Source organism: Rosa rugosa, chromosome 6 (assembly GCF_958449725.1).
Source record: "Rosa rugosa chromosome 6, drRosRugo1.1, whole genome shotgun sequence".
Lineage (NCBI taxonomy): Eukaryota > Viridiplantae > Streptophyta > Magnoliopsida > Rosales > Rosaceae > Rosa > Rosa rugosa.
The window spans coordinates 47,321,651-47,347,231 of record NC_084825.1 but is presented as its reverse complement, the minus strand read 5'-3'; the positions used below and the strand labels follow the sequence as shown (position 1 = coordinate 47,347,231).

The 25,581-nt window shown below is 38.6% G+C and overlaps 4 protein-coding genes across 6 annotated transcripts; 3 read left to right on the top strand and 1 right to left on the bottom strand.

The window, feature by feature from the left end:
• Nucleotides 1-160: 160 nt before the first annotated feature.
• Nucleotides 161-2,962, top strand: LOC133717784 (chlorophyll a-b binding protein CP29.3, chloroplastic). Its single transcript, XM_062144522.1, has 2 exons — nt 161-775; nt 2,483-2,962. The coding sequence occupies exons 1-2, from the start codon at nt 272-274 to the stop codon at nt 2,801-2,803; spliced, it is 825 nt and encodes a 274-aa protein (XP_062000506.1). The 5' UTR covers nt 161-271; the 3' UTR covers nt 2,804-2,962.
• Nucleotides 2,963-4,532: 1,570 nt separating this feature from the next.
• On the top strand, nt 4,533-7,244 carry LOC133717477 (protein yippee-like). 3 transcript variants are annotated; one of them, XM_062144192.1, is made up of 6 exons: nt 4,533-4,692; nt 4,874-5,001; nt 6,248-6,291; nt 6,563-6,704; nt 6,798-6,853; nt 6,946-7,244. In XM_062144192.1, exons 2-6 carry the CDS (start codon nt 4,906-4,908, stop codon nt 7,028-7,030), a joined length of 423 nt encoding a protein of 140 aa, XP_062000176.1. In that variant the 5' UTR covers nt 4,533-4,692; nt 4,874-4,905; the 3' UTR covers nt 7,031-7,244. The 3 variants fall into 3 exon arrangements, with proteins under 3 accessions (XP_062000176.1, XP_062000177.1, XP_062000178.1); XM_062144193.1 differs by having other exon boundaries at nt 4,556-4,692; nt 4,799-5,001; XM_062144194.1 differs by lacking the exon at nt 4,533-4,692 and having other exon boundaries at nt 4,718-5,001; nt 6,596-6,704.
• A 2,157-nt stretch (nt 7,245-9,401) lies between these two features.
• On the bottom strand, nt 9,402-12,839 carry LOC133715318 (arginyl-tRNA--protein transferase 2). The gene is made up of 6 exons (XM_062141773.1): nt 12,423-12,839; nt 12,201-12,239; nt 11,929-12,079; nt 10,550-11,677; nt 9,957-10,254; nt 9,402-9,787 (listed from the first exon to the last, which is right to left on the bottom strand). Exons 1-6 carry the CDS (start codon nt 12,577-12,579, stop codon nt 9,668-9,670), a joined length of 1,893 nt encoding a protein of 630 aa, XP_061997757.1. The 5' UTR covers nt 12,580-12,839; the 3' UTR covers nt 9,402-9,667.
• A 1,137-nt stretch (nt 12,840-13,976) lies between these two features.
• LOC133715113 (uncharacterized) lies at nt 13,977-18,135 on the top strand. Its single transcript, XM_062141477.1, has 5 exons — nt 13,977-14,757; nt 14,930-15,047; nt 15,721-15,835; nt 16,379-17,401; nt 17,510-18,135. The coding sequence occupies exons 1-5, from the start codon at nt 14,571-14,573 to the stop codon at nt 17,765-17,767; spliced, it is 1,701 nt and encodes a 566-aa protein (XP_061997461.1). The 5' UTR covers nt 13,977-14,570; the 3' UTR covers nt 17,768-18,135.
• Nucleotides 18,136-25,581: the final 7,446 nt, after the last annotated feature.

The window sequence follows — 25,581 nt, the reverse complement described above, 5'->3', positions numbered from 1 at the left end:
CAAAATTACCATATAGGGTACCCTTCCAGAATCACAAACCACCATTTCATATCCCTTCAAGCAATGTGAGGAGAAAAAAGTTCCAAGCATGCATCCAACAGATAAGGCAAGCCAAACATTATAAGGTCCAAAATATTCACCTCTCACATCCTTCTCAGAATTTATTCCTCACCGGCTCACCCTCTTCCCTACTTTTACGTACATATATAATTAACCAGCTCACTCTCCCTCTACTTAACAGTCCCACCACACCTCACTGCTCAGACCAACCATGGCCACCACCACAGCTGCCGTCACGTCACATTTCTTCGGAGCTCAACTCCAAAACCCTAGCCCTAGCTTCGGAAAGTTCCAAGCTCTCTTTAGCTTCGGCAAGAAGTCACCACCACCACCGCCAAAGAAGGCCCCCAAGAAGCCGGAGACCGACCGGCTTGTGTGGTTCCCCGGCGCCCAACCACCCAAATGGCTCGATGGTTCCCTCGTAGGCGACCGCGGATTTGATCCATTCGGGCTGGGGAAGCCGACGGAGTACTTGCAGTTTGACTACGACGGGTTGGACCAGAACCTGGCCAAGAACTTGGCTGGTGATGTGATCGGGACCAGGATCGAAGCTTCGGACCTCAATCCGACGCCGTTGCAGCCGTACACGGAGGTTTTCGGGCTGCAGAGGTTCAGAGAGTGCGAGCTGATTCATGGGAGGTGGGCAATGCTTGGCTCTCTTGGAGCTCTAGCTGTCGAGGGTCTCACTGGTGTTGCATGGCAAGACGCTGGGAAGGTAATATTAAAGTTAATTTCTCCATGTTAAAAACTTTCTAATTTTTTGATTCGATCATAATGCAATGTGTTTAGGCGGGTCAGGCACATTATTTTGCTCAAAATTATAGATTACGGTTAAGTGCAGAAAGCTTAAGAGATTACTAGCTAAGTTAGTTTTGATCAATCGGAAATAGATCATCTTTATGAAAAATCAAGCAAGTACTCCAAAGCACCAATTTTTGTTTTTTTTTTTTTATTTATTTTTTTTTATAAAGGCTTGGATAGTTAAGGAAGAGATCCTTCCTATCCTCTTATATTAAGAAAAGAAAAACAAGAGTACAAAGGAGAGGGGGATCAAAACCAAAACCTCCCAAATGAATCAGAAAAAGCAAACATGAAACAAACGAAAACGAAAGTTCGGAAGACCCAAGTAGTCTCTATTAAGTGCGCAAGTATGAAGGGTGGAACAGAGTCCCACCAAACCAAGCTCGTAGAAGTAGTACCAAAATTTGCTAATTTTTGTTTGATAAAATAGCTTATTTTAAATTGCAATTGTATATATGAGATTATGAGCTTCACTATGCACATATTTTTTTAACAAGCTAGCTAAAGGTAATTTCTTTTAGGGAATGGAATTCGCACTCTCTAATTTATAATCCACATTTATTCTTCTATTTTTTTGGTTGAAATTCTTATATAAAGACAAAGTTTAAGTTACTAAAAACAAAATTTAAATTACTAAAAAAAGATAATGTAAATTGAAATCCTTGCTATTCAAGTACAAACTTGAATGAAAAGCCTAAAGCAAACTTCTATTTTTCATTCATGGCTCAATATTATCGTAGCCCGGCTGTTTGGGTGAGTCATTTTGTAAACGTTTCCTACTTTACATTTAATGGATTGACACCCCATTTGATAAAAAAAAAAGTACAAACTTTGTTTCTATATATGTTTATCATATATATTCTAACTAGTTTGTAACTAGTTTCACCTATCATAGGGTCAGTTTTAAAATTTGAATTCTCTCTTCCATGATTTTTTTTTTTTTTTTAAACCCTTAACCCACCCCACCCCTTACATATGTCAGTGAGAATCGAACCCATGACCTATACAATGTTGGAATTATAATTTACCAACAGGTCAGTTTTAAAATTTGAATTCTCTCTTCCATGATTAAGAAAGAAGAAATTGTATGTCTATTTTATAAATCTTTCAAAGAATAAACCTTCATTAAGCTAGCAAGTAGCTAGGATAAATTGAGATGATGTGTGGAGGAATAATAAACCTTATTTCCATGAGACAATGAATCGTATCTTGTATCTTGTATGCATATGGAGCTGAAATACCTATCACGTACTGTTTTTTGCTCATCGTGTCTTCTTGTAATCCATTCAAGAAATACCTATCACTGTTTCATGCATGATGGTCCTCACTCCCTATTGAGGTAAGGTCCTAATTAATGATCATGAATGTGATGACAATGATAGGCAGACCATGACAAATTCAATTTAATTTCATTTGTTCTCATTTCGTTTGTCCATTAGGGCCTAAGTAAATTTCATAACTGTGGAAAACAATCTATACCATGATAAAATGGAGGACTTGTTGGCGAGAATGTTAATTTACTCATGTGTATCTTATATATACAGATTAGTATATATGGTAGAATATTTTGTGTTTAAGATGTTAATTGTTTCATTTTGTTCAATTTTTCCAACCATGACAGGTTGAATTGGTTGAGGGATCATCCTACCTTGGTCTTCCACTTCCCTTTAACATTACCACCTTGATATGGATCGAGGTGTTGGTACTAGGGTACATTGAGTTCCAAAGGAATGCAGAACTCGACCCCGAGAAGAGGCTATACCCGGGTGGCAAGTTTTTTGATCCATTGGGTTTGGCCGCCGACCCAGAAGAGAAGGAAAGACTTCAACTGGCTGAGATCAAGCATGCTCGTCTGGCTATGGTGGTCTTCCTTGTTTTCGGTATTCAAGCAGCTGTGACCGGAAAAGGACCTATCAGTTTTCTAGCTACCTTTAACAAATAACCAATTCACATATCAATCTTATGAGTTCATTCATCTCTCTTCCTTTATCCAAGACCTTCTCTTATATATATGCCATTATCTTTCTCTTTTTGTATATGCACATTCTTAAATAATTGCTATGATTATGTTTCCCTGTGTAATATACTGCACTTACATGCATGTACTCGGTTTTTGCTCTAAAGTCTTGACTACCAGAAAATATGATTTCTTATGGCAGTAATTTGAAAACAGATCGAAATACTAGGTGAATATATGTATTACTTATGGCCTTAATCTATAGTTCTATACTATCCACCTTAATAATCTATGGCTCTATGCACAGCTGAGAAAAGAAACAGGACAAGAATACACATCATGTACTTAAAAAATGACCCTACAAAATGGATGAGCATTTGACTTATAGCTAGGTTGACGAACTTGAGGACTTATAGGTTGAGGACTTTGCAGAAAGAGAAGAGAGACACTTCCCCTTATCACCTCCAACTCCAATAACTCCAATAATGCTCATTACAGTAATAAACATGTAAAACAATTTGTTAAGATTTGGTAATTTATATATAACATTGCTTTGCAAATTCAGTGGGTGCTAGCTTGCCTAAAAACATCTATAGAATTCAATCTTGCCAACCCTTCTTACCCACTCCTCCCCAATCATAGCAAATATATAGTTTATTGGACAAGGGGCAATATTTGCTTCCACTAGCCTAGTAACCTTGGAGTTTTGCTAGAAAATTAATCTATGGATACTAAATATAATTTGCATTTACAAGTCAAATTCCGGGTAGGTGCCTTATTTTAATTTGTCATGTACGTCCAGAAGACTTTGAGAGGTCTCTCCAAGCTTCTTTTTAAAGAGCTAGATGTGCCATTTACCAAAACAAATTAAGAACTCAACAAATTCATGAGCATATCCATTTCCAAAGGAACCCATCAAGATCAGTGACGTCTTTGTAAACACGGCAACATGCATCTCATTCAATTGGTCTGTGAGCATATGCAACAAGCATCACCTAACCAAAATGTACATAATTCCATTTCTAAATAAGCAACGGTAGAGATTGTTTCGAAAAACAATTTTAAACATAAGTTTTACACGCATTGAAGCACATCACCGTGATAACTTATTCTAAAAATTTCTCTTAAATTTTTGTCAAAATTATGATTTCCAGCCAAAAAATCATTGGAAAAGTCATGATTTTTAAGCAATTTTAAAAGTGATGGATCTCAAAAATATTGACTCAATTTCTTTTACGATTTTCCAAAGTCAGAAAACCGAGAAAATCATTTTAAAAAAAACGACTTGAAAATTTTGAGGTTTGGCACTTGGAAGATCTCCTAAAAATAATGTTACCAATTGTGAGATTATGACACGGAAAATTTTCATAAACAAAAAGGTATTAAAAAAGTTTGGAATGCTTCAGCATGCCACGACTACTTTCATGACACCTCCAAAGTGCCAAATCATTTTAAGGTTGTTATTTCTTGAGATTTTCTTAATCCATAATCTCACTATCGATAAAACATAAATTTTATAATGCGCTCTACTTAACGAACCTGACAAATCTCAAACGGATAAACACGATTCACGTTTAGAATTAATACTCGGCAAAATACCAAAATTTAATCAACCGATTGTTCGTGAATCCAACACAAAAATGTTGAAATCAGAGGTGACGATTGCATACAACTATGAAGTATGAACTATGAAGACATTTTTAATCGAAAGATTTAATAGTGAGTAAAATTGGCAAAAATACCGTGGTAGACACGTCTTGTCAGGTTCCACTTTTAACAGAGAGAAAGTGATATACTTGCCCAATGCGATTGCTTCTCGGTCCACATTTCTTGCAACTGCAGACTCCATTACCAGAACTAACAGAAAACCAAAGGTAATATTTACAATGATTCTCTATTGTCTTTGTTTTATCCATTTCTTGTTGCCCAGCAGATTCATTTTCTTCAATATTGCTCACTTCTCTTTATTGAAAAGTACAGAAATAATACATCTGTTTGGGTTTTCTTGGATTTTAACGACGACCCTTTATCTGAATCTTCATCTTGGTTCCAAAGTGTTTAGCTTTTTGGGTTGAGACTGTGGAGGTATGGGAAGGTTGTTTGTGCTGAGTCTTGAGGGGAAGATCTATAGCTGCAAGCACTGCCGGACCCATCTTGCTCTTTGTGAAGACATAGTTTCCAAGGTTGTTGATCAATTAAAGACTCAAACTTTGATAGTTTCTTTTTGTGGTATTCTCTTGGATTTCATTTGGGTATTGATGAATTGTTGCCTTCTTTTGGGTTCTGTGTTTGTTTTTCGTTTTCTAGTTAGATAATTTACATGCTGTTAGTTTTATGGAATCATGAATCAAATGGATTAGTTAATCTGGTTTTGTGATTGCAGATCAATGTTTTTTGGCTTGATTTTGAATTTTTTTTGTTTTCTCTAACTTCAAAAGTAAGGGAAGGTTAAGTGGGTGTTCAATCATGGAGAACAGAAAAATCTTTATTAGAGTGGTAGTTGATCGGTTGATCCCCTTGTGGTCTCTGATGGTTAGATGATTAGTGGGAGCTTAAAATGCTTTTATATTTTGTTTATTCTTTTTGAAGTTTGTGTGGTTTGACTAGAATCTAGGTGGTAGATGAGTAACTTGTCTTGCATATAGCTCATGGTCGAGTTGTGTTTTTGTTGAAATTTATTGTGAGAGAAGGGATGTCTATAATGCATGGGGATCCTATATCATTCATGGAGTTTAAATCCAGTGCAAACATAATGCTGCATTGGATTATCTTTCTTGGGGGTTGGAGTTTGCAAAGAACTTGAATCTGGTTTTAGTGAAGAGGATAGCTGTGATAAATTAGAGAAGCCTTGACCATTTTTCAACTGAGAAAGTGCATGCTGGCTTATGAGATAGCTGTTAAAATTTGGGAGTCCCAGCACTATGTAATACGTCATGTCATGTGAGATGGTGTTTGTGGTGCTGTATTAGGCATATTTAGAGGCTGTGATCAAGTAGCATAGGAACTACCAGATTTTGGTGGTTTGTTGCTTTCAAGTGTCTCTTCACTTCTACAGGTTAAGTTAGATTCTCAAGCTTCCCAGCAAGAAGGTCATAGTGTTTGGTTCTGGCACATTCTTAAGTTTGAATTAGTTGTGTCCAATCTTTCATGAATGGGTGTACTTCTGTAGTCAGATATGTCTGTTAAGAACATTCAAATCAGAAGTGGTGCTACTGTCCTATATTTAATATTCAGATAAGTAATGGTGATTATTAGCTTATACTTTGATATTAATTCAGAATTAGAAAGGCCTGCTTAGATTTTTCTTTGATGCAGTTGTCACTTCTGTAGTGTCCTTTTCTTTTGGAGTGTCCGAGAAATGTTGCTTGGTAGTTTAGTTTCAGTAGAGACATATGTTCTGACTACATCTTTTGCTTGTGTTTCATTCAGTCTTTCCAGTCCAGGCATGGGAAGGCTTATCTCTTCAGTAAGGTGTAAGTTTTTCTTGATGTTTGGGAGGCTTTTCCTTGTGTGATGGTGAAACCAAATAGCTTCAAGCATTGGTCTCGAAGTCTTATTTGTCATTTGTAGACTGTTAAGTTATGTGAACACAACAGAAATATAAATTAATCTGTGGGGATGGAGTTACATTTCCTATAAGAGAATCAGATATAGGATAATCAACTATAATCAGCAGGAGCAGAAACAGCCTTACTCATTCAAAAACTATTAGTCAGTAATCTGCTTGCACTTGGTTGCTTTCAGATATGTGATTATCATCTCCATTTATGTTCACAGAGTGAACGTAACTTGTGGAGAGACTGAAGAGAGATTGATGATGACCGGGATGCACACTGTTGCTGACATTTTCTGTGTTGGATGTGGATCAATAGTGGGGTGGAAATATGTAAGATCAGAAAGCTTGAATTGGATTATCATGGCTTTGTGTATGTTTCTTCTCCGCTGTTACTTATTTTGAATTTTGGATGGGTTCTTTTAGGAGACTGCTCATGAAAAGGGCCAGAAGTACAAGGAAGGCAAATCCGTCCTTGAGCGGTCAGTAATCAGTAGACTAGTGGAGGAAGAAACTTTGATTTCTAATCTAATTTGATTTCGTAGAATAGGTTATGAGTTTCGTTCTTAAGCAGGGTGAAGATATCGGGTCCTGAAGGAAACAATTATTGGGTCAGTCATGGAGCGCATATCGGTGGCAGCGATGCAGATGACGCTTAATTGATTAACATTCAAGACCCTTTCACATTCAATTGTACATTCTCTAAATCTCATTGTTCTTCGTCTTTTAAGTCATGTAAAATATCAGACTGTCGATTTCGTCATTTTCGGCAATTCTCTGCACTTGCCTTCAATAACATCATTTGATTGTTAATTGTGATTCAGTTTGTATTCTACTTTGTTCTTAATGTTTGTCCTCCGAACTTTCTGACTCTTTCTGCCTTCGTAATAGCCTTTGTTTTGGACTTTTTGGTCCGTCTCAGTTCTGGAGTTTCATGACATTAAAATATCAAAATTCTTTTAAGAAAGAATTTAAGATTTTTCCGTAAAATCTGGCGGGAAATACATTTTTGATGACATCAACATGTCAACACTCAAGGGGACCCACTCTGAAAATCATTTTTACCACTTTTTATTATAATAAAAAAAAAGAATACCAAAAATTCAAAAAAGGAAAAGCACCCACCTTTTTCTTTTTTTATATATATATTTTTTCTTTTTTTCTTTTTGGGTTTTGTCATTTAGAAACTAATATATAATGATCAATTACTCGATTATGACCCAGTTGCTTTAAAATCTCTGAAAGAGACCAAATTAGGTAGAGGGCCTATCGGCTATCGCCTTATTGTTCATTACCTAATCATGTGCAAGGTTCTAAATCTCTGCGATATTTCCGATATATCCCCCGATATCTCTTTTTTTCGACGGACCGATATATTTATGGGGGTAAATATCTTATCTGTCACCGTTTCTGCGAAATTTCTCCGACATCGTCAAATATCCCCGATATATTAGATATTTGCGATATATCCCGATAAAGTGAAGAAATATCTGTAAAATTTGAGGTAAAAATTTGCGATATATCCCAAACATGCAGAAAATTGCAATGCGTATTTTGGCACAAACGGCTTCTTCTTCTGCGTGTGAGAGAAATTGGAGTACATTTGCTATTATTCATACCAAGCAAAGGAACCGTTTGGCATATCAGAAGTTGGAAAAGCTTGTATACTGCTACTACAACATGAAGCTGAGGCTGCGAGATAAACAGGCAAAGAATAATGTGGTCAATGAAAACAACTATATAGATCTACTTCATGTTGCAAGCGAGCCGCTTCATAATGGCATTGATCCACTTCATGATTGGATTATGCCTGCACACCTCGATGATGAAGCTGGAAGACCTCTTCCACAAGTTGTAGAAACTGCAACTAATGCTGGAATCAATGTAGAGAGAGTCTTATCTGAAGAAGTTGTTAAAAACCCAGAAGATAATTCAGATAGTGATGATGTGTGGGGTGGTACAGCAACTCCAGATAGTTCTGATGATGGTGGAGAGGGTGGAGGTGAAAGATATGAATATGGACAATCTTCTGTGGATGGAGGATTCCAATTTACCTGTGAAGGTAATTTTGATCATGCCACCCAAGATGAAGACCACGGAGTGAGAACAGCTGGTCATGGTGCTCAAGAGAAGACCCGATATGGGAGGAGGACTAGAGATGCAACTGATGATCAAAGTACCCCATCTGATGTTTCTTCAATTGCCTTAAGTTTTGACTCTATCAGTTTAGGCACAGAGCGCAGTGGGATCTCAAATGAATCTCATGAAGGCAACAATCAATTTGGTTATGATGCTTATGGATATAATCAATATGGAGAAGTATATGATCAGTCATCTAGTTGGGTTCATCCTTATTATCCCCTTATAGGGGAAACAGTCGGCAGCTCTAAAGAGATCTATAACTATCATGTTCATCACTACAATTCGCACTATATGGGTCATATGTCTTGGTCTGATTATTGCATTTTCGTAGACCAGCGAGCGGCTTTTCAACCGCCTAGAGTCTCTTTTTGGATGTAGATGAAGTTGACATTCATATGTATTTATATGTAGTTCTAAATTTCTAATAAATTGACTTTTTTCAAAAACGATATTTTCGTACACTGTATCCCCGATATATCCGATATCTCCCTTTTTCAAAGTACCGATAGATATGAAAATACCGATATTTAAAACCTTGATCATGTGCTCCCTTTTACTAGAGCTACTCGAACCTTGTGAACACCACTCTTTTATCGTTTTGATATCGGGAATGCTACAAAATCCAATTCATTAGTTAAGACTTAAGAGTGATTCCTTCGACATACAACTGGTTTCTATATAGACCCGACTTAAAATGTAAAGAAAGTAATAGACACATAAATGTATAAGAACAAAAATTCGGAATAAAGTTAGAAAAAAGAGTTCTTTTTGTTTTTTTTTGGCAAGAAGAAAAAGGAGTTGTCTTTCTGCAAATGATGGGTATTTTGTCGCAACAACTGCTCTAAAAGGCAAAGCAACTCTCTATTTAAAAAAAAAAAAAAAAAAAAAAAGGCAAAGCAACTCTCTATTTCAAATTTACAAAGCTGTCATGTACCCAGCAAATATGTAATTTTCAACCAGAAACCGATTCAGTTGAACAAAATCTTGAACATCAAGAAACAAACAAACTTCAAGATGAATCTGGGTGTCAGGAACGTGTATACTAGTTCTCACTTTTATCCCCCGCTAAAATGATCGGATATTGACTCGGGTCTAGGCCAGAATATTCACTTCCAATTGCAATTCATAAATCTTTCATTTGTGATGAAAGCCATTTAGGGCTCAATTGAATAAACCATTCGTTCAGCGAGCTCTTCACCTACAACTTCTGTGTATCTACTCAACTGGGATTCCAAGTAACTTCGTTCTGTGGGAACAAAAGCTTGCTTTATATCCTGCAGCAGAAATACCCAATGTCATGACTCATGAGTAAATGAAACCACAAAGTCAATAAAGGCTGAAAGGGGTTGGGTTTTGAGGGGAAGTTTTAGGTAGATTGAAATAAAGGATCTGATGCTTTGAGACATGGTATAATACTGACAAAGATAGTTTGAGGATACATACCTTGAATCTCACACGAGATCCGTTCAACCCGATTAAAACGTTACCGGCATCTCCATTTTCTACATCAACATATGCCAGATGTGGTTCATTGTCAGAGCTTTCATATTCAGGCTCAATCATCCCTTCATCATACATAAGAACCTCACTATCTTGGCCAATGTCATCATATTGTATTTCCATGACATCTTCAGAAACATCAAGTGATGAGGAGTCCCTATCTTGAGAGATGGTCCAATCTGATAAAACAGCATACTTGTTTGTATCAAGCAAAGGCTTGGAAATATCAAAAGCAACCCACCTGGATAAAAATTTCAGCTTGTCAGCCACAAAAACTTTTAATGTCAGGGTACTAGCTAGATTGAAGCTTGTCTCTCAACCTGAATATTTATCACAAATATTGATAGAGAACTGACAAAAATTATTATGGAATGGCTTCTGATGAAGCCTCCTCAAATCATAGTGATATGAGGCTTTTGAAATCAAGCTTAGATTTTGAGAAATGGATGCAATTGGATCCTGAATGTAAGTACACTGAGACTGTTAACAGCTCTCCACAGATAGTGGCCAATTGATGGAGGTACAGAGACACTTACCGGTAACGAAGAGGGCACAGTAGCTCGGACGGGCGATACGCTGCCTTATATCTCATCTTACTGCAGGAGTGGATGTAGTAACCAAGATAATAATATTGAAGAGTAGGGCAAAGGAGTTGATTCTCTTTCACCCAATTTATTTCTTGCAGTGCTGAATACTTCCCTAGTGATAGGAACGCAAAGTCTGGATCCCAGAATAAATATTTACTGGACAAACATTTAGGAAGAATGTCTATAACACCAACTGCAACAAGTTTGCCATCAATTACATATTGCTGATGGAAAGAGCCAAAGCCACATGGGGGAACTGTACCATCATTAGTTGGGGGAATATATATTAAGGGAGTATCAACTAAGAACCTCCTATATGAGCCTTCTGCAACATGGTCAGGGGTATCATTATGCACCATCATTTGATATCTTCTATATAAGGCATACTCTTCTGAATCAAAACTGGACCTTTTAAGACGAATCTCAAGCCTCTGCCTCTTCACCTGAGTATATTCAGAGTTATTTTTCAAACTGCAGCCTTTACTTTCCGACCTGGAAGCAGATCTGTTGGAGTTGCTAACGATTTGAGCACTTCCATGTGAGGGAGCAGGTTTCGTGGCAGAATAAAAATTTAAGTGACCATTGCAAGCCTTTACTGATAGACCAGAAGTGTTCCCCAACTGATTTAATGAACTTTCTAGCTTTTCAGCAATGAGTTTTGGAGACAACCCATTCTCCTCTGCAATGTGTCCCGATTGTCTTCCCTTGTGGGATTCCTTATATTCTGGTAGACACCGTCTTATAGCAGCCGCTAGTTGAAATGCAATATTGCTGGAGTATAAGAGATCTTCAGACCCTTCAGCTAATAGCTTTCTTTTGGCTTGCAAAACCTTTTTAACAGAAGCTTTTGGAGATTGAATGTCAGGAAGCTCCCCTCTTTCTGAGCATGAACAAATTGCTTTATCAACTTGATCTGACAAGTAATTCATAATTTTCTCTTCCCCATCTTTCTCTCCACTGTTGTTGGGAGCTGAGCTTGAAACTCCAAGGGGGGTCTGGCCACGTGTATCCTTGGACGCATTTGGACCCTCTGTAGACTCCCCTGGCCGTTTACATTCCAAGGCACCACCTAAAAACCTAGGGATAGATAAAAAAAAAAAGTTAATATAAGACATGCATGTCTTCCAACAACTTAATATTGATATGAAATTCATCAACAAGAAAAAGCTAAGCTCACTGAAACTTGAGAGTAGTCGCCATCAATTAACTGATAACCACTAAAAACCTTAAATCTTTACAGAAGGTACACAATCATAACATTCTAACCTTGTAATCTGTTAAGCAACTAATGAATCATCTGGAACTCACCGAAAACAAGCTAAACATACCTCTGCATTCGTCTAGTCACCCGAAGCTGCTCTTTCGAAGCAACAAAATCAGCAGCTTTCAAACGAATAGTATAAGCAGGGCAGCACGTTTTGTCCATCTCCGGTTTGTAAAGGAAACAACCAGATCTTCTCCAACCCCGGTCAAGAAGATCTAGCAACATCAAACAACCACCAACAAAAAAAAAAAAAAAAAAAGCAAGATAAGACTGCATCATGATATCTCTTTCATGGTTAACACTACACTAACACAAAATCAAGCCAGCAAAACCAACCTTGATAGTCATTAATCGTAACGCTCTGCGCCCACAGACCTGCAAAATCAAACAACAAGAACTTAAAAACAAAGGCAATGACTGATCCAGCAATCAAATTGACAGTGATTTCAATTCGCAAATTCTTTCACTTAATTCTAATCAGCGGAACGGATCAACCAAAATTGCGAAGCAAACGAGTGGAAAATAGAGAGGATTAGATGACGGAAAGGAAAGACGAACCGTGAGAGATGCTGGTGCGAGCTTTGGATTTGCAGTAGCCGCAGGTGCTTTTGTTCTTGCCGTAATCGACGACGACGGTTTCGGCTCTGTGGTTACTGTTGTTGTTGCTGCTTCGGCTGCTGCTGCTGGCCTCGCTCCTCTTCATCTTCCCTGCCATTTCTCAAGAAATTCGATTCTCAGCTCAGGCTAGGATTCTTCTTCTGCAGCATCGGCGATGGGTTTTGAGCTATCAAACGACGTCGTGCTGCGGCACGATACCAACCGTGCGACCCTCTCTACTGATCTCGCCGGCTCCGGGTTTCAATTTGTTTTTGATTAATTTCGGCTTATAGGAAAGGAAGTAAAATACTTTTCTTTTCTCCGGGGAAATTAAAAATGGAGACCAGCAAACTTGGTATTTTTTTTTTTTTTTTTGGATTCTTTTCTTTTCTGAAAACACGTAACTCGATCATGCATTTATAACACGTTTTCTTATCTTAAATGACTGATGGATGACTAAGAATTATTTTGAATGACTAATGGATGACCAAGAATAAATTCTTAAAGTTACGATGATGGATGATTCAGTAATTCACCTTTTACATCGTAGTTAAGTTAAAAAAATAAAACAAAAAACTTGATACATAACGTTATACTTATGAAAGTACAATCATTTAATATATTTTGAGTTGGTAAACGTGAGAAAACAATTTATTTAAATATTTTTTCTTATTTTTGTACCAATTTTAAGTGTGATATTTACTCTTATTTTTAGCTCAAAACATTTGTACATTTGTTGAATTGTTTTTGTCACCCATTGTTTTAGTTTGACACATAAAAATAATAGCCAAAACCGTGGGTAATATCCTAATTTAAAAAACCAACAAAATTGACAATTATCCCAAAGAGTAAGAAAAGAGCAAGGGAACTAGCACATTTTTACCTTGATGTTATAAACAAGAGGGAAACTGAAAAGCTAAAATTATTCTTGACATCTGAAAGTAATTTTCATACAGAAAGAAGCATATATGATATATCATATATAAATTCTAAACGATATAAGCTCTTCAAAATTATCATTTAAATTAACATGCCTTTTGGATCCTAAAAGTATGAACATAGAGTCTAACAAGTAAACATGTAAAGTTAAGACCAAGCATAAAAATTAATGAGAATGTCAACTCAAGACGAAGTACTTCAAACATAATAATACAATAAGTTATAAATTTATAACTAGTTAATGGTTTCAGTTTGTTAAGAATTTTTTCTTATATGACTAAAAAATCAAAATTTTGTTCTTCAGTAGGAAAAGTAAGTAAGAGAAATTTGTAGAGATTCCTGACCTAAATCAACAAAATAGAAATGCTGAACATCAAAACATACACTAGAGGAACCACATACAGAAAATGTCTGAAGCCCTCTATCAGAAAATACACAAAAATACATGGTCTAAAATGCAAATACACCCCTTTCAAAATTCAAAACAAAAAGGAAATAAAATAATTAAAGGGCATTATCGTGATTATCCACCCACCAAAACCCACAACCTGCAAAACGTAGGCTTTAAGTGAGGAGAAACGACCCGACCTCTACCCGGCACCTTCATTTTCACTTTCCCTATTTCGGACCCCAAATCTCCCTTATTTACCATCTAATGCCACTCCTCGTCTTCCCCCCCTCACTCTACTGTGAAATCTCCGATCTTCCAACCTCGCTTCTCCTCCCTCTCACCTCGCCTGGGTTTCCAGCTTAGCTTCGCACCAATGGCGGCGCTTCCTTCAAGCTCAGTCTCCGTCGTCTTCTTGCTCCAGCGCACCTGAGCTTCGTTCCTCAACAATGGCGGTCCGTTACAGCTGAGCACTGCCCAAACCCTAATCTTTCCTCAGCCTTCTTCCGCTTCCGTACATTTTAAGCTATTGGAAGATAGTGAAGCAGACTCGCAATCCGTGGCCGTCGAATTTGTGCAAGGGATTGATTGGGCTTCGGTTTCAGATCTAACGCCGCTGAGATTCGTTACTTAGGGTTTTCGATGACGAGGAGAGCACGTTTTGGTTGAAAGGGATTGTTATTGTTGGAGTGGTGATTGGAAATTAGGTGTTAGGGTTTAGGAAATTTTTATTTTTTATTATTTATTTATTGTTGATCCGTGGAGTTTGGGTCGTCGGAGATATGAATCGGAGTTTTAGGGCTCAGGAGTCGCAAATGCAGGCGATGATGAAGCAGAGGCAGCAGCTCAGGGCCTCAATGAGGAAGGAGAAGGAAGAAGAGCTGGCTTTGTTTCTAGAGATGAAGAAGAGGGAGAAGGAAAGGAACGATCTTCTTCTCAATAGTTCCGAAGAGTTCGATGAGCCATTAGGTAATTTTCAAGTCCTAATTTTTTGAATTTCGGAGGGCAATGTAGGATTTCAAATTTGGTTTCTTAATCCTTATCGTGGTTTTTGCTCGAGTTGGTTCTGTATTAGTGAAATAGTTAGCTTGAATTGTTTGGAAATGTGGGTTGAATAGTGTGGTTGGTTCGGCATTTGCAGGGGCTAAACCCGGAACTTCTCCCATTTTTAATATATCCTCATCAACGCCGGCGCCTGCACGCAAGACTGGAGCTGATGATTTCCTCAATTCCGAGAATGATAAGAATGACTATGATTGGTAATGTGATAGTATAGTTTACATTTCCTCTAGTTGTGTTTTAGCTGAGAGGGTTCTGATAGATAATAAGGGAGCCAGTAATGGGTAATTTTTGTTTCAAAGTGAGAATAGACCAAATTAGCAGGCAACTTTAAGTTTCATATATAAGGTTGTTTATGTGATTACGATTCTGATATTTCTCTGCAAAGTATGGAATTTTTACATCAGGCTTGCAATATCCCTTAAATTCAGGATGGATACAGATTTGGAGGGGTGTCCCAATTATGTCTGGCATTTGAAATAGTTTGGATTCTATAGTTTCTACAAGGTCCAATTTTTATTTTTTTATTTTTACATATTACATGCTTAATGTGGGTGTTGCTAATCTTTAAGGTGGCCAAAGCCTGCTGGTTTTTCCTTTGTTTTGCTTCTCACACCATATATATCTACACCACTGTTAAATTTACTTAAATATGCTAATGTTGGGGATGTGAACTTCTGAGGAAGGCAATGCATGTCCACAGTGTTTTTAGTTTTAATTCTTTACGGAAACTCATTTAATTCTGTTCTTAAGAGCATATTAGTATAATAGTTTAGGAGAGATGCCAATTGGTTTTGTAAATTGGGTCTTATTATTATGTTCTGCTTTAACTGAAGTTATTATGTCGTGTTTTTTTTTTTCCCCCTGCTTCAGGCTTTTAACTCCGCCTGGGACTCCTCTTTTCCCTTCATTGGAAATGGAATCACATAAGACCATGATGAGTCAGCTTGGAACCCCAAAGGCACGTCCGACTGCACTCAAATCTAGAGTAAGCATTTCTTATGAGCTGGGTAGTAATTCTTATTCTGGAGTGGTTGAGCATGTGCATAAATAGTTGGTGGACTTGGGAACTTAGCATCCGTATGTGAAGTCACAATTTCATGTGGAATTGATTTTGATTCTCCTTTTTTATTTGCCAAGTAATTAATACACTGGGCAGTTATTAATCCTCAAAATATGCAATAGGAAGCAGAAAAGGTCAAAACATGTTCACTGTGAAGCTTAATTGGCAGTTACATGAATGTCTGAACTATTGAACTCTTTCACATCTGTCAAACCAGCTATTACATTGCTCAGCTTATAAATTGCATTTGAAAAATTTACTTGCCTATAACATTTAAGTTGAGCACATTTTACTACTGTTGAACATAGAATGTTGAAATCTCTAGAAATAACAATGCTGTCTTGCATTTACCTTGGTCTCTGAAATAAGTGTGGAGTTCATGGTAATTTTCTGTTGAGGATTTTTTACTTCTAGTTGTGCTCGAGATTCATTTATTGTTGCTAAGTCATTTCTTCCTTGTGGTCATAGCTAGCAAACCCCCAGCCAGAGCCTGCTGCTAGGAGCAACTTAGTATCTAAACAATCAGCTTCTTCCCCTGGGTTGAATTCTTCAAGTTCAGGTATCCGGAGGCCCTCATCATCTGGGGGTCCAGGATCAAGACCTGCAACACCAACTGGACGCCCCACAGTGACTTCAGCTCCTAAACCTTCAAGATCGTCAACACCTACTTCTCGAGCAACATTAACCAAGTCCACGGTTTCTGCAGCCAAGCCCTCAGTTTCGACAATTAAATCCGCAATCCCTGGAACTAAATCCACAATTCCTGCAACTAAATCTACAATTCCCTCAAGATCCTCTACACCGTCAAGGTCTACGGCAAGATCTTCAACACCAACTGGCAGACCTACCGTGCCCCCACCCAAATCTGTATCAAGAGCATCAACACCAACTCGTCGACCGTCCATGCCATCCAATACGCCTAGTATATCAGCTCCTACATCAAAGCCCTCTCCTTCAGTTTCGAAGCCAGTTCCCTCAGCAACAAGAAATCCAGTGCCATCACGTGGCGCATCGCCAACAGTGAAATCTAGACCATGGAAGCCCTCGGAAATGCCTGGTTTCTCGATGGATGCCCCACCAAATTTAAGGACAACACTTCCTGATAGACCACTTTCAGCTTCTAGAGGTAGGCCAGGAGCACCCAGCTCTAGATCTTCTTCCATTGAGCCTGGTCCTCCTGGAAGACCAAGAAGGCAATCATGCTCTCCCTCAAGAGGAAGGGCTCCCAATGGCAGTACTCATATAAGTGGGAGCTCTGTTCCTGCATTCAGTCGTGGGCATTCTAAAGTTAATGACAATGTGAGCCCTGTTTTAATGGGAACAAAAATGGTTGAGCGGGTAATAAATATGCGGAAACTGGCGCCCCCCAAGCACGATGACAAACAATCTCCTCATGGGAACCACTCTGGGAAGTCATCGTCATCCCCAGACAGTTCAGGCTTTGGTAGATCACTCTCAAAGAAATCCCTTGATATGGCTATACGTCACATGGTAAGCATTCCTTTGAGTTTTATTATTTGGTGTACCTCCCATTATTAGTTAAAACTAGAATCCCCAGCATCTTAGTTAATAGTTTCCTATTTCAACTTTTGACTGCAGGATATAAGGCGAAGCATTCCTGGTAATTTGCGGCCGTTGATGACAAATATTCCTGCATCCTCTATGTACAGTGTGAGATCAGGGCCTGCACGAAGCAGAACAGTTAGTGTTTCAGATTCTCCTCTTGCCACCAGCAGTAATGCTAGCTCTGAAGTCAGTGTAAACAACAATGGCCTTTGTTTAGATGTGAGTGGAGTAGAAGATGATATTGGCAGTGAGAGAGGTGGTCGATCTCCTGCCAGTGTGCATGGTAGGTGATGGCTTCGAGGCTTACAATCTCACGAAACGTGCATCCCTAATCTATCTTGCATTCTTATTTTGGGTTCTAATCATTATCTAGATAATCAATAGAAAGCCAATTTCCTGAGACCTGACCAGAATTGTGCCACTATGCTAGTATGCTTATGTAAAGTTTACTGGAAATGTTGGCAGCGATGTAATTCATGACTTTTGTAATATTTAGGGAATCTAGTTTATGTGTTTAACAGTCTTTCTTGGCTCATTCTGCGGATAGATGTATTAAAACCTTCAACCGCGTTATTGAAGACCAGAGATTATACTGCTGCCTGTTTCCTTATTTTGTTGTTTCTCCAGTATTTGTTACTTCTGAACGACTACTTTCTTCAGGACTGTGGAAGCTTTTTGAATATTTAGTTTCATTGCATAAATGGACAACCCACTATGAATTAATCGATTTCCAAATTCCGGACTTTCAACAATGAATTATCTAGCATTTTTGTGCTGCAGCTCTGTCTTCCATCATATAAATGGTCACACCATTTGCTATTTTCTAATGAACCAATTTCACTTCTTGATATATGGCATCACTTCGATCCAAGTATGTTTTTGAGTTCTCAGATGTTTTAAGTACTGCATACTCTATCTTGCACACAAAAGAGACCAAGATGGAATAGGTTTGAAACTCGGCCCCTTAGCTCTTGATGAATCATCTTTTTTCTCCACAGATCCCACTGTAAATTTTGATGCAAAATCTGACTTTCTTTGTGTGAAAGGTGGAAATATCAAGGGAATAAACAAAACTTACAGATTATATATCCGTAGACCAAGATGATTAAGAATCTCCGTTAACGCACTCAACCTTATTTGCCTCTGCAAACGAAGGTCGCCGTTAAAACATCCCTTTGTAAACAAGAGTAAAAAAAATAAAATAATGTATCTCAGTAGAGCAGAGCAACCATGTTACCATTCAAGACTCCACGACGTCCATGGTCCACAACCATTCGCCAAGAGCGGAACATAACGCTTTAATGACAGTAATCTCCACGAGACATTGCAGTCAAGATTCTCCATCAGAAAAGAGTAAGGGACAAGTTAACAGAGCCCACAACAGACATTGATTAGGCAGTCAACCCTCGACACTTGAGTACTAAAGATTAAGATCGCTATCTAACACTCGTTGCTCTAACGCAGATCCCCCCATCAGGCAATTCTCTAGCCATACAAAGGTCTTTCTTAGTCGGGAGTGGGCGACTCCTTGGAGGCCTAGCAGGGGCCCACCGAAAGGGCAAAAACGTTCACTTAGACAAAATACATGATTGACGACTCACTCGCAGTGATTATGCTCAATGAATGGCTTGAAGTCACGCTTCAACGTTAGTAACTCCCCAACTAAGAAATCCCTCACAGGGGACTTGTACATAGAAGGTACAACTAGGCATAATCAGCACCGACTTGTAGTTGCTTCCTATTGTTGGAATGACCATGCATGTGTGATCTCAGGGAACACTGCAGGGCAGGCTTTTGCCTGAGCCAAGCCTCAGGCCGAAACACGCCTTGAGGTGCCGCCGCGCACCGCACAAACATGACTTCTAGAGAAGTCCGAAGGCATATAACTGAAGCACATCAGTCCCACACATCAGAAACAAAGTGAATGCCACTCTTCACTTCACCTATAAAATGTCTCTCATTTTCTCTTCATTTATTACTTATCTAACACTACTCTGTCAACATAAATAAATTGACTGACATAGGCACGGAGGAGCAAAGACAGCCAACTACGGTTTTCCTCTTGATGCTGTTTGGCTCAAAACTAGTCTGGCTAGCAAACAGTCTCTTTTGAATGCGTGAGCGTGCCAATACCGTGCAGTGTAGTCGTCGGGGCGTCCCTTGACCTGACTTCTTCTTAAACACTGTGAACGAGGAGAGCACCAACCTTATCACAGGGTTCTTCTCTCTGCCTTACGGATAAGGACTTGTGGTGTGATCTCTTGCGTCACCTAGTCGATACTCGACGTTGTAGGTTGAGCAGAGCAATCGCTGGGAAGTAGGAGAAAGCACGGGTTTTGCTACTCTGTCAACATAAATAAATTGACTGATTTAGGCACGTAGGAGAAAAGACCGCCAACCACGGTTTTCCTCTTGATGTTGTTTGGCTCAAAACCAGTATGGCTAGCAAACAGTCTTTTTTGAATGCGCGAGTGTGCCAACACCGTGCAGTGTAGTCGTCGGGGCATCCCGGGACCTGACTTCTTCTTAAACGCTGTGGACGAGGAGAGCACCAGCCACGTCACAAGGTTCTTCTCTCTACCTTACGGATAAAGACTTGTGGTGTGATCTCTGTTAGCCAAATAGCTACCCTCAAGTATAAGGGGTACAAGTAATAGTATAGGGATTTAAGAAAGGTTGTCGAACCCACGAGGATTGGATTCCTTTCACTAGCTAGGGTGTTAACCTAAGGAGAACTAGAATATGCAAATGTACAATCACAAACCTAAATTCACAAGAAAATATAGGCTCATGGTGAGTATGTGCATTGTGGTGGTAGTGAAATTGTTTGTTGGATAGAGTGATGAACCAAATTAAAATAAATGCTCAAATATAAACTAAACTAGAAAAATAATGGGTGAAGTTAGGGGTTGGATTGTCTACCACTAACCTCCCTTGCAAGTATTGAAGTTTAAATACAAGTGATAATATTCTAATTTCCCAATTACCCTCTTTGCATCCGGATAAGACTACAAAGGCTTAAACTCCTTTAATGGTATCAATTCCAAGCGGATAAGTCTAGAATTAACTACCTAAGAACAAATCATATTACCGGTTAAGTTTCAATTCATTGTTCCTAGATGCATAAAGTTTTGAGTTTAGATAATCATGCAAGCAAACCAATCCTAGATCTAGGTGATTTTAACTCACAACCTTCACATGCACATAGAGGATGCTATCATGCTATCAATGCTCAAGTTAACTACTCCCTAAACATTTTTTCATGAGATGACAAACACAACACATTCAAATTAATTAAGTTTGAATAAATGCGTTCACTTCTTGAATTAGCATATGAAGATGAAAATCACAAATAATATCAAATGTAAATTAAAATAACAATTCATACAAGTTTGGCTAGGGCTTTCAACCCTAGCCCCAACAAAATAACTACTCACTCATAATCATACAAATTGGCATCAAATCTATAAAGTAAATCAAGGTAAATTAAAGAGTTAAGGGAAAAAATAACTAGTTGAAGCTTGACAAATCAATGGGTAGCTTCTCCTTCATTTTTCTCCTTCAATGCTCCTTGAATCCTCCTTGATGGTGGAATGGATGGATGATAAGCTTCTTGATGGTGATGATAAATGGAATGGTGATGAAGATATGATGCTCCTTTGGCCAATTTTGAGTGGTAGTGATGGAGTAATGGTGGTGGTGATGGTAGTTGTAGCGGAGATGATGGAGTAGATTGGGTATTGTGGGTTTGGATTTTGGGAGGTGGATATGGAGGTTTTATGAAGGAGATGAACAGAGAAAGAAGATGTAATGGGATGGAATGGTTGATCTTGAGAGTGAGAAGAGAATGTGTTTATATAGGGAAGAAAAAGAAGAGTGAAATGATGAGTGAAATAAAAATAATGAAAGTGGAGTATGGAATTTGTTTGTAAAATATGAAAAAGATGGAGTAATGATGGAATGAAAGCAAAGCATGAAGGTGTAGACATATGGAAGTGATGATGATATATTAAAGAGAATGGAGTAGAAAAATATATCCAAGGAAAAAGAGAAAAGCATATAGCTTTCTTCATGTGGATGGGAATATGTTGAGCTGTTTTTTTTAGGTCACTTTCTGCCCCTTTATTCCTTCAATTATATCTCTACCAAGACTTCATCATGGGCCTCCGATTTCTTCATATCAAATGTTCCTCTATGAGTGTAGATCATCCTGTTAAAATTTCAGAGCTTTTGGAGTAGTAGTTGGGCCGGAAACGCTACTGGACTCCTCTCAGGTCCAGTTTTCCAGTTTTGCTTATGCAGAAAATTGGACTGATTGTTTGAAGGCCTTCCACTTCTATCTGGCTCTTGCACTCTTCATAAGAAATGTTTCTTAGGATGTCTAGAATGGATCTGAAGAGGATGTCTAGAATGGATCTGAAGAGTTTCAGCTCATTTGGAGTTCATTTGGTCAGGCGGATGCTCCTTCTTCCTTGTCTAGCTCACTTTCTCCTAGCCGGAGTAAGAAAATGTTCTAAGGTTGACTTTTTAGTGCATTTCCATTCTTCTCCATCATTTCCTAGCATGATAAGGAAAACATAATAAATATATATAAATAAACGCAAAGGTTAAGCAAAAGTACAAGATTAGGGAAATAATGAAATTAGATTAGTCAACATTAAATTTGGACTTTAGAACAAGTAATTTCCATGTTTTAGGGGACAAATATGTATATGAATTATGATCCAACAATCTCTTGCGTCACCGAGTCGATACTCGACGTTGTAGGTTGAGCAGAGCAATCGTTGGGAAGTAGGAGAAAGCACCGGTTTTGCTAAAGAGTGACTTTAGCTTCACTGGGTTGCGAGGGTGTTACCTTGCTTTGCTAGTTTCAACTAGGTTGAAGGTAGGTTGCTCCGGAGAGACTTTGGATAATCTGTGTGATTAGTTGATTGAAGAGTTGTGTGTTGTTTACCTTTGAAACCTGATATATATACCTAGGGTTTCGGTAGTTCATTGCCATAGAAGGATTATTGATTGAAGACTCCTAATTGGTCTCTGTTACTTGAATCTTACAAGGGCTCGTTTTCCTCATGGACTCCGGAATAGGCGAAGCTGTAACTCAAACCCGAGTAGGCTTATTTTTGGGCCGCAGGTTTTGGCCCGCTATGCTCAATCCTCTTAAAGGATATTGCCAAAAATACTTTTGGGCTCAAATAGATACTAGTGTAGTTTATCTGAGAGGTTGCGGCACTGCTTACCGTGTTAACAAGATCAGACTTCTCCTGAATCTTGACCAGCAAAAGACTTTTACACTTCACATGAAAATTTTCCTAAAGTCTCGAATCACGGTAGAAAATAATCCAAAGTTGAGATAAATTTCAGTCTAAAGTTAATGCTGTCTAGTGTTTGGGTTACAAGAATACAAGTAGTCATAAAGAGAGATGACAGTAATAAAACACACTAGTCTAGCTGAAGGGCATTACAATCATCATAGGCCAAGCCTTTGGACATTTTGCAAGGGTTTATGAATCTCCATAATGAATGATTTCGCGGTGGGATTTCAAGTTTTGTTAATTTACTGAAATTAATTTTGGGTGGGTCCGTTAGACCCTATTCTCATCTTATTCATGAAAACACTCCCTTTCGGCCTTTCTCATGTTGCTTCTATTAAACATTTCATTTCCTGTGTTATAGTAATCCAGTAGTAGCGCTGGCATAAACCTTGTTTCTCACGGGTAATTGGCTATAATAAAGTAGAACGACTTGGTCTGGTGCTTAATTACCCACCAAAACATGAGTCTCAAAAGACGACATTACAATAAACCAATTAGTAATCATCAGCTTTTAGACCACTCTCCAGGCTTGATTAGCGCAGGGCTAGCTGCTTCCAAGTTTCTTCCACCGCAAATTGAAAATTCGGCCATGTCCCCTCCTCTGTCCAATTAATTCCAAGTCTTTAGTCGGCGTCCATACTATCGTTACCATTATTTGCCAATATTTATTTGATGTAACTATAATTACTGATGAGCCATAGCCTAAGACTCTACTACATGTAGAAGGTTGTTAAATACCACATTTGAAAGCTCATGTTGATTTGCCTTGAATAATATTCCCTGCCGACTAGCTTCCCCTTGCTTATACAAACTTAATGGAGAGTTTCACATACCTTCATGTCATCCTTTTCATCAACTTTTTACAACTCACCACTGTTGTAAGTTCATTTGGCAATGAAACCGATCGCTTGGCTTTGCTAAAATTCAAAGATTGCATAGCCTTTGATCCACATGGGCTGTTGAACTCATGGAATGACTCCGTTTTTTACAGCAAATGGCCTGGAATTACTTGTGGCAGACGGCATCAGAGAGTAACAGCCTTGTACCCACCACACGCTGTTTTGCACGGAACCATATCACCATACATTGGCAACCTCTCCTTTCTTAAGTTCATCAACCTTCGAAACAACAGTTTCTCTGGCAAGATTCCGCAACAAGTTGAACATTTATCCCGGCTCCGACATCTCAATCTCAGTACCAACATGTTGGAAGGGGGAATTCCAGTCAACCTGACCTTCTGTGCGGAGCTGAGCATCATAAGTATTGGAAGAAACTGCCTTATCGACAAAATTCCTTCAGAGATTGGCTCATTGATGAAGCTTGTGCATCTTAATTTTCAGGTAAATAATCTGACAGGAGAGTCAAAGATAACAAGATTGAGAGAATAATTTGTATTGATGTTTAACAGAAGATGATTGAATTCCTATATTTCTCTTACAAACTCTTACTCAGAAGAGGTAAATATATACAAGGTGTATACTATTCTAATAGTGGAGGTAATAGACACAGATCCGGAAATTAGGCAGGTAAGTCACTTTTACTTTTCCACTTTTCCTTTTACTTCTCCACTTTTACTTTTCCTTTTACTTTTCCATTTTTACTTTTCCATGTTTCCCTCACGCCAACACTCCCCCTCAAGTTGGTGCCATACACGTCAACCATGCCCAGCTTGCTTAGTGAGTCATAAAACACCTTCCTGGAAACTCATTTGGTAAGTATATCTGCAAGTTGCTCTTCAGTTGGAACGAAAGGAAAGCTAATAATTTTGGCATCTAGCTTCTCCTTTATAAAGTGACGATCAACCTCCACATGTTTAGTACGATCATGCTGTACTGGATTCTGTGATATGTCAATGGCTGCCTTGTTGTCACAATACAACTGCATAGTACTTTTGAGTTTGAAACCCAGATCATGTAACAGATTTCTCAGCCACAACAATTCACACACTCCGTGAGCCATACCTCTATACTCTGCCTCAGCACTAGAACGTGCCACAACTTTCTGTTTCTTACTCTTCCATGTAACCAAATTACCTCCCACAAAGGTAAAGTAACCTGATGTCGACCTTCTGTCTATAATATTTCCAGCCCAATCTGCATCTGTGAAGCCACCAACCTCAAGAATGTTGTTATGTTTAGAGAACAGCACTCCCCTTCCTGGAGCTGACTTCAAGTACTTCAAAATTCGCATAACAGCTTCCATGTGACTCTCACTCGGATTATGCATGAATTGACTCACCACACTTACTGCATATGCAACATCTGGTCTAGTATGAGCCAAATAAATCAAGCGCCCAACCAACCTCTGATAGCGAGCTCGATCAGTCGGTACCTGGTCAGGATACTCGGCTAAACAATGATTCTGCTCAATAGGAGTATCAACAGGTCTGCAATCCAACAAACCTGTCTCTGTCAACAAGTCAAGGACATACTTCCTCAGGCATAGATAGATTCCTTCTCTCCCCCTGGCTACCTCAATTCCTAAGAAGTACTTAAGTTCACCCAAGTCCTTCATTTCAAACTCAGAGGCTAGCTGTCTCTGCAGTCTATCTATCTCAACAGTATCATTGCCAGTAATTACCATATCATCCACATAAATAATTGGGCTAATTACTGTTTAGTACCCTGTCGTTTTAGTCCAACATCAATTCAGTCCCTCGACTTTCAATTTCATCAAAAACACCCCTGCAATATCATTTTCTCGTCCAATAGGTCCCTCCGTCGGGATTCCGTCAATTTCAACCGTTAATTGCTGACGTGGCAGTCCAACGCAGCAAAAGTGGGACCCACA

Coding starts and splice junctions, on each gene's coding strand:
- LOC133715318 (XM_062141773.1), bottom strand. CDS start 12,579: ATGGCAGGGAAGATGAAGAGGAGCGAGGCCAGCAGCAGCAGCCGAAGC. Junction 11,678..11,928: donor GTGACTAGACGAATGCAGAG/GTATGTTTAGCT, acceptor ATCTATCCCTAG/GTTTTTAGGTGGTGCCTTGG. Junction 10,255..10,549: donor CTGTGCCCTCTTCGTTACCG/GTAAGTGTCTCT, acceptor ATTTTTATCCAG/GTGGGTTGCTTTTGATATTT.
- LOC133717477 (XM_062144192.1), top strand. CDS start 4,906: ATGGGAAGGTTGTTTGTGCTGAGTCTTGAGGGGAAGATCTATAGCTGC. Junction 6,292..6,562: donor GCTTATCTCTTCAGTAAGGT/GTAAGTTTTTCT, acceptor GGTTGCTTTCAG/ATATGTGATTATCATCTCCA. Junction 6,854..6,945: donor GGCAAATCCGTCCTTGAGCG/GTCAGTAATCAG, acceptor GTTCTTAAGCAG/GGTGAAGATATCGGGTCCTG.
- LOC133717784 (XM_062144522.1), top strand. CDS start 272: ATGGCCACCACCACAGCTGCCGTCACGTCACATTTCTTCGGAGCTCAA. Junction 776..2,482: donor CATGGCAAGACGCTGGGAAG/GTAATATTAAAG, acceptor CAACCATGACAG/GTTGAATTGGTTGAGGGATC.
- LOC133715113 (XM_062141477.1), top strand. CDS start 14,571: ATGAATCGGAGTTTTAGGGCTCAGGAGTCGCAAATGCAGGCGATGATG. Junction 15,048..15,720: donor GATAAGAATGACTATGATTG/GTAATGTGATAG, acceptor CCCCTGCTTCAG/GCTTTTAACTCCGCCTGGGA. Junction 17,402..17,509: donor ATATGGCTATACGTCACATG/GTAAGCATTCCT, acceptor TTTTGACTGCAG/GATATAAGGCGAAGCATTCC.